The 9,652-nt window shown below is 48.6% G+C and overlaps 2 protein-coding genes across 2 annotated transcripts in view; one reads left to right on the top strand and one right to left on the bottom strand.

The window, feature by feature from the left end:
- Nucleotides 1-111, top strand: part of LOC138743787 (calcium homeostasis modulator protein 1-like) — a 1,654-nt gene extending 1,543 nt beyond the window's left edge. Inside the window, exon 2 of the mRNA XM_069899391.1 lies at nucleotides 4-111. Coding sequence (XP_069755492.1) covers nucleotides 4-111 — 108 coding nt within the window. The remainder of the gene's footprint in view (nucleotides 1-3) is intronic.
- A 33-nt stretch (nucleotides 112-144) lies between these two features.
- The window catches only part of pdcd11 (programmed cell death 11), a 52,499-nt gene continuing 42,991 nt past the window's right edge, over nucleotides 145-9,652 (bottom strand). The window contains exons 30-37 of the mRNA XM_069899390.1: nucleotides 8,981-9,149; nucleotides 7,856-7,951; nucleotides 7,463-7,612; nucleotides 4,742-4,989; nucleotides 1,996-2,164; nucleotides 995-1,148; nucleotides 640-772; nucleotides 145-283 (exon numbers count right to left, since the gene is read on the bottom strand). Coding sequence (XP_069755491.1) covers nucleotides 145-283; nucleotides 640-772; nucleotides 995-1,148; nucleotides 1,996-2,164; nucleotides 4,742-4,989; nucleotides 7,463-7,612; nucleotides 7,856-7,951; nucleotides 8,981-9,149 — 1,258 coding nt within the window. The remainder of the gene's footprint in view (nucleotides 284-639; nucleotides 773-994; nucleotides 1,149-1,995; nucleotides 2,165-4,741; nucleotides 4,990-7,462; nucleotides 7,613-7,855; nucleotides 7,952-8,980; nucleotides 9,150-9,652) is intronic.

Here is a 9,652-nt window from a genome sequence, read left to right as displayed (position 1 = left end):
TAGGGCAGATGGTGGGAGCCTCAGAAGGCCTGCAAGGCCCATTTGCCAGATGTTTTACTTGGGAGCCTTCACCTCTCTGCACCATTTCCTAATCCCCCAACACTGAGCTGAAATCTTGACCAAATTTTCACCGGGGACGCTTTGTCACCATGAAGAGCACGACTTGAATGGGGTTTGGGGGCCATTGACCTTCACCTTCTTGCTCACCACACCAGTGTTCTTCCTGCTGATCCTTTCTTGCCCCATTTCCTTAGCTCTGCTGAAAGGCCTTTCTTCACGGATACTGCCAAGGATTTGGCTTTGGCCTATTCACATTCCAGCATCCACAACACCATCCATCATCTCATTTCCCTTTGATGACACTGTCAAGTTTCAAGCGTGAGCTCACATTGAGGCTGGCCAGTGAAGGAAGAAACCTCCCCACACCTAGCTCACAGATTCTGGAGACCATTGTGGGATGCTGCCTGTTGTGGTATGAGGGTACTGGGGGAAGGATGGTAAGGTAAAAGGTACCATTACTGTCATGTAATACTATATTTAGAATGTAACATACATGAAATTCTATTTTTTGTCTACCGTAAGGCAGACAGAGTCTCCACTCTGTCTAGTGCCTCTCACAAAATAAAAAGACTTTGGCACCTGGTATTCGCAGGCGATCTCCCATCCAAGTAGTGAACAGGCCTGAGCCTGCTTAGCTCTAGGATCAGACGAGATCCTAGAAATCCAGGTGTTTTCAGGCTAGATGGGTGTCTAAAAATCAGCTGAGATTTGCCTGAGCAGCAGCAGGGCTCAAGGGGATACATGGAGTCTTCTTGTGCCTGGTGTTAAACCCTCTGAAGATGATTACTGAAGCACACTGCAATCTCTTTCCAAAGTGGAAAGGCACCAACACAGATAAAATTTTATCTTTCTGAGTCGTGGCAGGTTCAATCCCCCCTTGAGTCCAGCACCAGGTTGGAGTCGGACTGCTTCCCTTACCCCATCCCCAACTTACGTTCTTTCTTTGGTAGACCCCTGAGGGCCTTCTGTAACAAGGCACGGCTATCTTCAGCTCGCCCCTGCTTCAGGAGGAAGGTGGCATAGCCCAACCAGACACTGCTTTCTTGACGGAACCGCTTTAGCATGGTGTTGTACAGGTTGTCCGCTTCCTGGTAAAACATAACCCACAACACAGCAGTTCAGACCAGCCCAGCCAAGTACCAGTCTGCACACAACCGTGCACATAGCCCACCTACAGACAGAGAGCCAGCTCCAGCAGGGGCTGTCACTTCCCAATGGACTGGCTCTTCAGCACATGTAGAGAGGACCCTGACTCTGAATAAGTATTGTTAAAGCTGGGTGAGGGTACACTAACTCTGCTGGCACCGATCAAGCAATTAGTGATTGTGTTTCCAAAGAGCAGAGGCAGCATCCAAAATAACAAACATCACAAACTGGAATGGGGGCACTTCTGACATGTTCCCAGGTGTACCGCGTATAGCTTCACCCTGTGAACACCAGTGCTCTCCGTCTGTGTGGCTGCAGAGGGAGCTTCACTATGTGTCTGACCCTGGGAGTGAGTGATGGGACAGTGGTAGAGGGAGCTTCACTCCATGCCTGACCCTGGAGAGTGTGTAATGGGACAGCATGGAGGGACCTTCACTCTGATGAACTGCTTTTTGTTAGAAACTAAACTTGCTGAAGCAGGGTCAGGGAAGGGCAGGTCACCACCATTCCAAGTTCTCCAACGCAACTCCAGGAGGCTTGCCTTTCCACCCAGGCAGCATTTCTGTTCCATTCACTGAGCATGCAATGGAAAACCCTTCCCCCCCTCCTGTCTTCCCTTTCACCAAGGGCTTGAAGGGGGAAAACCTGAGGCAGCTTCCTTGAAAGAAGGACAGGACAGTGGCTATCATTGGGCAGCGCAGCTGCCTGGGCCTGTTGAACACCCCGCCTTGCCAGTTTTCTCTAAGCCAGTGTTGTGACTTCACCATCGGAAGTTGGACAGCTGCCTACCTTGTACTTCTCAGACCTGGTATAGACCCTGGCCAGTTGCTGGAAGACTTTGAGGGGATTGCTGTACTGCACCGCGCGTTCAAATACTTTCGTCAGTGACTCCTCTGTGCCATAGAGGTTCTCCAGGTTCAGCAGGGCAACCCAGACATTCAGCTTCTCCTGTTCCTCCCTGAAAATTCAGAGGCAAAAACAAAAGCAGCTGTGGGCAAATAACACGACTGAGCATGGGTGGGAGAACACCAGGAATAACCGAATGGCGGCAGAGGAAGAGGCGGGATGGAGAAGTTCGCTCAAAGGCAGCGATCGTGACTTGTGTGGATGGTCACAGAGGTGCAGTGAGATCCTTCCCCCAGCAGGTTAACTGGCCGCACTGCTGCAAGAGATCTTGCTGGGAGATAGAGAAGGAATGCAAAAAGGGCGATGTTTCAATAGTCATGAGTAATTTCAATATGTAGGTTGATTGGGAGAACCAGGTTGGTTCTGGATCCCAAGAGAAGGAATTTATGAATGCCTATGGGATGGGTTTTCAGAACAGTTGTTGGCTGACCTGACCAGGGAAGGGGTAATTCTGGAATGGGCATTGTGTAAGAGTTGATAAGAGAACTGGTAAAGGAATCCCAAGGAGGAAATGATAATATTATGCTAGAATTTACCCTGCAGCTTGAGAGGGAGAAACTAAAATCAGAAGCGTCAGTGTACCAGTGGAATAAAGGGGACCACAGAGGTTCGAGGGAGAGGAGGAGGCCAAATTGACACCAGCAGGGTTGACGACGGAGTAGCAGTGGCTGGAGTTTCTGAAATTAACTCGGAAGGCACAGAACAAATTCATCCCAAGGGTGAAGAAATGTTCTAATGGGGAGATGAGACCATCGTGGCTGACAAAGGGAGATCAAAGACAGCAAAAATGCACAAGCACAATATGGCAAAATTAATGGGAAGCTTTTAAAAACCAACAACAAAAAAAGCAATAAAAGGAGAGTAAAGATGAAATACGAAGGTAAACTAACCAGCAACACAAAAGAAGAAGTGAAAAGTTACAAAAGGTACAAAGGGCTAAAGAGAATTGAGGGTGGACTTTGGACCTCTGGAAAATGACACTGGGGAGATGGTAATGGGGGAACAAAGAAATGGTAGACAAAATTAATAAATATTTTGTCTCAGTCTTCACTGTGGAAGACACAGCAGAGATCCAGAGGTATCCAGGGGCAGAAGTGTGTATAGTTGGTATAACCCAGGAGAAGGTGCTGGGAAAGTTGAAAAGTCTGAAGGTGGATAAATCACCTGGAGCAGATGTACTACACCCCAGGGTTTTGAAAGAGGTCATTGAAGAAATTGTGCAGGCATTGGTAGTGATCTTTCTGGAATGGTTCTGGAGGATTGAAAACTTGCAACTCCCGGTCCACTCTTTACAAAAGGAGGGAGGCAGAAGACATCAAACTACCGTCTGATTAGCCTGACTTTGGTGGTTGATCAGATGTTAGAATCTATTATTAAAGATGACGTTTAGGTGTACTTGGAGGCACACTGTAATAGGTTGAAGTCAGCATGGTTTCCTGAAGGGGAAATCTTGCCAAACAAACCTGTTGGGAATTCTTTGAGGAAATAACAGGAAGGACAGAGTGAGAGTCAGCGGATGTGGTTTACCTAGATTTCAAAAGGCCCTTGACAGGGTGGCGCACCTGAGGCTGCTAAGATGAGAGCCCATGGTGTTACGGGAAGGATACTAGCTTGGATAGACTGGCTGACTGGCAGGAGACAGAGAGTGGAGATAAAAGGGACCTCTTCTAGTTGGCTGCCAGTGACCAGTGATGTACCACAGGGCTTGGTGTTGGGGCTGCTTCTTTTCACATCACGTGTCAATGATTTGGATGGTGGAGTAGATAGCTTTGTGGCCAAGCTTGTGGACGATACAAAGAGGACAAGTAGCATGGTGCAAGTACTGAGTCTGCAGAAGGTCTTAGATTAGGAGATGGACAAGGAAATGACAGATGGAATATTGTAGAGAAGTGTGTGATCATGTGGAAGGAATAAAGGTGTAGACTATTTTCTAAATTGGCAACAAGTTCAGAAATCAGAGGTGCAAGAGGGACTTGGGAGTCCTCATGCGAGACTTCCTAAAGGTCAACTTCCAGGTAGAGTCATTGGTCAAGAAGACAAATGCAATGCTGGCATTCATTTCTAGAGGAATAGGATATAAAAGCAGGGATGTAACGTTGAGATTCTATAAGGCATTGGTCATGCCACATTGTGAGCAACTTTGGGCTTCTTATTTAAGGAAGATGTGTTGGCATTGGAAAGGGTCCAGGGAAGGTTAACAAGGATGATCCCCAGATTGAAAAGGTTTTCACACAAGGAACATTTGAAGACTCTGGGATTGTACTCACTGGAGTTTAGAAGGTAAAAGAATGGGGATGCAAAAGATAGTAAATCTGCCATGATGGAATGGCCTAATTCCACTCCTATGCCTCTGGTCACTCCGTGCCTGCTAGCTCCCCACTCCCCCCCTGAGAGCTCCCTCCTTCCTCTGCACCTGCCAACTCTCCCCTCCCTTGGCGCCCACCAGCTCACTCCTCCCCCTCCCTTGGCGCCCACCAGCTCACTCCCCCCCCCCCCCCTTGGCACCCACCAGATCCCCCTCCCTCCCTTGGTGCTTGCCCATTTCTGTGCCTGCTAGCTCCCCCCCCCGCTCCTGTCAGCTCCCCCCCTCCCTCAGCACCCACCAGCTCCCTCCCTCCATGCGTCCTACCTGAAGCAGATGGTTTTCAGAGCTCGTTCAGCCACAGCCCGAGCCTTCTCGATCTCAGTGGTGTGCAAGTGGAAAGCCATGTACTGCATCCAGACGATGGAGCTGTTGGGGGAGCTCAGGACCAGACGGTCGAAGTCATCAGCTGTTTGTGGCCGCCGGCTGGAGTCCATGAGCTGCTGTTCCACCTTTGCCAGTTCCTTCTCCGCCTCTCGCTTGCTTGCTTCCTTCTCCCTCCGGCTCAGCTTGGGCTGAAATTCAGCAGGCCCACACACAAACCTTGAGTGAAGACCATATAACATTGCAGCACAGAAACAGGCCCTTTGGCCCATCTAGTCAGTGCCAAAGTATTTATTCCTTCTCATTGACCTACTGCCAGACACAGCCTCCCATCCATGTACCTATCCAATCTTCCTTAAATGTTGAAATCGAACCCACTGAGCCTCACTCTCTCCTAAATTCTCTCTAATATTCCCCTTAAACATTTCACCTTTCACCCATGACCATGTCCTCCAGTTCTGGTCTCAGTGGAAAATGCCTGCTTGCACTTATCTTGTCTAAACCCCACATATTTTGAATACGTCTATCAAAATTCCCTTCATTCTTCTATGCTCCAGGAAATAAAGCACTAACCTAATCGGCATTTCACTATAACTCAACTAACCATATAACCATTTACGGAGCGGAAACAGGCCATGTCGGCCTTTCAAGTCCGCACCGGTTCACTGATTTTGTGAGCCCTCTTCAGGCATTGGTCCCGGTAGATCTTCATTCAATAACGATGGGTGAATTCAATGCAGGTGCGGAGCGGAAACAGGCCATGTCGGCCTTTCGAGTCCGCACCAGTTCACTGATTTTGTGCGCCCTCTTCAGGCATTGGTCCCGGTAGATCTTCATTCAATAACGATGGGTGAATTCAATGCAGGTGGACTCAGATAATAGCAAAACTATGAGCAAACAGATTGGCTGTCTGTGTACCAAAAATAGTAAAACTTGACGAAACTGGAGTTATTAAGAAAAGACAAACAATGGACAATGTCTCCAAGTTCATTAACTTAATCCATGCAGTACAAGGAAAGAAGACTCCAACAGTGGCAGTTGCTTTTGACGCAGAGAAAGCCGTTGACAGGGTAGAATGGAATTATTTATTTAAAGTACTACAGCGGTTCAACCTACCAGAGAAATAATTCTTCAAGTTTCTGCCACATCCTTGTAAATCTCCTCTGCACACTTAATCTTATTGATCATACATTCAGGTGCCTTTCTGTTTGCCTGGACGACCTCTTCTCTCCATCTGTCACGATCTCTGACCCTCTGAATTATAGTTGTTGCCTCCCTGTTCTCCTTTGGTGAAGACTCCATCTTTGAGCTGAGACCGTAGTCGATGTTGAGTTCATGATTATACAAGTGAAAAATATTGAAGTGGTTTCCCGTTGTCTTCTTCAGTTGCAAGTGTCCATACTGGATGGGTAGCCCTGGCCATTGATCAGCAGATTCATCTGCCCAGCATTTGTAGTTTTACAACCATAAATTCCAATTTGTAGAATCTGCTTATAAAAACCATTCACCACCTGCAATCCATGGCTTCACGTAACCCTGATTGGGAGGCTAAACAGTTTTATTGGTACCTTTCTTGTAGTTAGGTGACCATTTTACAGCCCAATTTTCCAGATCCTGCTGCAAGCTTCAAAAGCCTTCCTCACCATCCTCTATACCTCTGATCTTGGTGTCATCTGCAAACTTGGTGATACAATTTACCATATTTTCATCCAGGTTGTTGATATAGATGACAAAAAACAATGGAACCAGCACCAATCCTGAGGCACACCACTCATCACAGGCCTCCAGCCTTCCTTCTCACCTCAACCTCATACAGAGAGCAGGTATCTCCCAATCAAGACCTGGTCAGTTTGAACAGGTCTATTCCTAACCATTTGATGGGGACGCAGCTGTTAATGTGAGGGGTAAAGACCCTTACTGAATCTCATCCCCATCCTCTCACACCACTGTTTCTTTTCCCCATCAATAAAAGACCCCCCCCACCCCCAACCATGCTCCCCAACCGCCTCATGCTCCAATTCCGCCCCTTGCTGTAACAAAGCCGGAATCCCGGTCACTCCATCCATCTGAACTCCCACCCCCTGTACTCCAGGACAACCACAGCCACTGTCCCTTCCACTTTCCAGAGCCAATCACCCCATGCATTTTCCCCTGGTCTCCACACACTTTTCCCCTCTCCCCTCCCACTCTAAGGCCTCCATCGCACTGGTTGCACCAATGATCAAGGTGAAACTCTTCATTGTTCAGCAGCAGGGGTGCGCTATAAGTAGAGAGGATGGCTGCTTCACCACGGGGTCAATTAATAGTAGTGGAACCCTACCCTTCCCCACACTGCAGGTAGAGAGCATGGCTGCTTCAACACAGGATCTGTTACAGGAGCTAAACACCTACCCTTCCCCATGCTACAGAAAGAGCATGTCTACTTCACCTCAGGGTCAGTTATCAGCAAGTAGACCCCTACCCTTCCCCACTCTGCAGGTAGGGAGCAGAGCTGCTTCTCTGCAAGGTCAGTTACCAGCAGGCAGACCCTTCCCTCTGTACAGGTGGAGAGCAGGGCTGCTTCTCTGCAATGTCAGTTGCCTGCAGGCAGACTGCTCGCCTTCTCTCCAGCTGTCGGTGCCTCGATGAACAGCAGTTGTAAGGTGCTAGAATATTTTCTCTCACCTCAGTGGCTGAGCTCTCATCTTCCTCGCTGTCTGAGGTCATGTCCACTTGTCTCTTTGTCACCGGTACCACTGTGTTTAACGTCGCACCCCAAGCAAAATTGTTGGACAGCTGGAGCCTGGGCACCTCAGTTGCGACAGGGCTAGGCTCCTGGAGAAACAGGTGGATGTTATTGGACAGACTGTCATCAATTCAGAATGATTGCCTACATAATAGAGGGAACAGCAGCTTTACTTCAGCTCCTGGACCCCAGATCCCAGCATCAAACCCCTGGGTCCTGGACCCAGGACTCGGATTCCAGCTCCCAGCCCCTGCATCCAAACCCCCATACCCGGAGCAGAGTTACAAAGACATGACGTTAATCACAACTCAGTCCTGTGCAGAGACACTCACCTTACCAGTCTCATCCTCTTCCTCCTCCTCCCAACAGTATATCTCCAATCGAAGACCACTCTCCCCTGTTTCAGTCTTCAATTTTTTGTAGGGCAGCTAATGAGACAGCAAACATCAATGAAACAAATGTTAAAAGAAAACCTCTCAATGGAGTTCACGGCTGCACATTCGTGAAGACAGTGGGACTGGTTATAAAGTAGTTCAGGAGAAAGATTGGACTCCTGCCTTTTCTGACACAGAAGAGAACGCAGGCACAACACCTTGGAGTGGTACAGGTAGAAGGGACTCCTGGCTTTACTGATGAGGGGAGAATGCACCTTGGGGTGGTATAACAAACCTCTGCAGGAAGGATGTACCTGCCACCAGACAACACGAGGGGACAGCAGGAACCAGTGGTGGCTGGTGGCTACAGGGGTGGCCAAGGTAGTGATGGAGGCAGCGGGCTGATCCTCCTCCACTTGCCCTCTCTGAAGGGACGTTCTTTCCTTTCGTTTCTCTGCAAGGTGTCGCTGAAGTGTGGCGAATCTGTCAGCCTTTCAAAGGCCCACAAAGAAATCATTCTGCTATCTCTCTGTACATGTGGCAATAATAAATAAATCTAAACAAACCCAAATGATGGGATTCAGGATATGGGGCAAAATTCCCAGGGATTGTGCCAGATTTGAACAGAAGCAGGGAAGGTGATGGCATTAGCTGGGACTAAATAAAAAGAGGTAAATTTACCTGCTGTGTATCATTACGATCGGCTGAGATAGAGGAAATGCTGGAAATTCAGGCCAGGAAGCATCTTGCGACATAGAAGAAGTTATTCAGCCCATCGTGTCCATGTTGGACATCAAAGTATTCCCATCAATCCCATTCCCCCATATTTTTCCATGACTAAATCTCCCTCACATGCCCATCGTGTTCCTTGTTCCCCACCAGGAACCTGGACAAGGGATAATGTACACCTTTGGGAAGAGGGAGGAAACTGGAACAGCTGGAGGAGAGACTCAGCAGGAGAATTGGCAAACTCCACACAGACGGCACCAGAGGTCGGGATCAAACTAAGGCAGCAGCACTACTTGCTGCATCATCCTAATAGATTAGTAATAATGAATCAACGGCGCCTGAACATTTCAGCACCTGCTCCGCCTCAGAGTCTCCCTGCTTGCGTTTGCTGGTCTTGGTCACCTCCCCCTCTGCTTCATTCAGCTTCCGGAGTAATAAGCCAAGTGTTGCCGGGAACAAGTCTGCCTTCTTCGTGTCTCGAGGGAGAAGTGAAAGCTCCACGTGACCTGGCCATTTGTTGGTGCTTCGGAAGAAACACAAAAAAAAGTGGTAAACCACTGACTTCTCTTCCTCCCTCACAGAGCATCGTTGTCAGCCCTCTGCCACTCCCCCATCACCTTTCCCCCATCTCACTAGCGTTTACCCATCATTTGTACCCTGTGCTCCTCACCCACCCCTTCCACCGACTTGTTTGGGCATTTGCTGAACCTTTGACATCCCCGAAGAAGGGCTCAGGCCTGAAACAGCGACTGCCTCTTGCTTTTCCATGGATGTAACAGGTCAGGCTGACTTCCTCCAACACTGTGGTGTGCTGTTTCAGTTAGTTGTCTGGCACCTGCAGACTTCTGGTTTAACCCTAAACTGCTGCCAGAGGCACACCCCGTTAAATACTGCACTGCCCTGTGCCAAGCTACAAGATCCTGCACACCTTGAAGCCTCGCCAGATTAAAATAGCCACGTGAACCCTCATCGGGCAATGCAGATGATGCTGAGGAATTACTAAAATGAAACCAGAAATTATGAGCT

The sequence above is a fragment of the Narcine bancroftii genome, chromosome 10 (assembly GCF_036971445.1).
Source record: "Narcine bancroftii isolate sNarBan1 chromosome 10, sNarBan1.hap1, whole genome shotgun sequence".
Classification (NCBI taxonomy): domain Eukaryota; kingdom Metazoa; phylum Chordata; class Chondrichthyes; order Torpediniformes; family Narcinidae; genus Narcine; species Narcine bancroftii.
The sequence above is the reverse complement of the archived record's forward strand: the minus strand, read 5'-3'. Positions and strand labels throughout refer to the sequence as shown.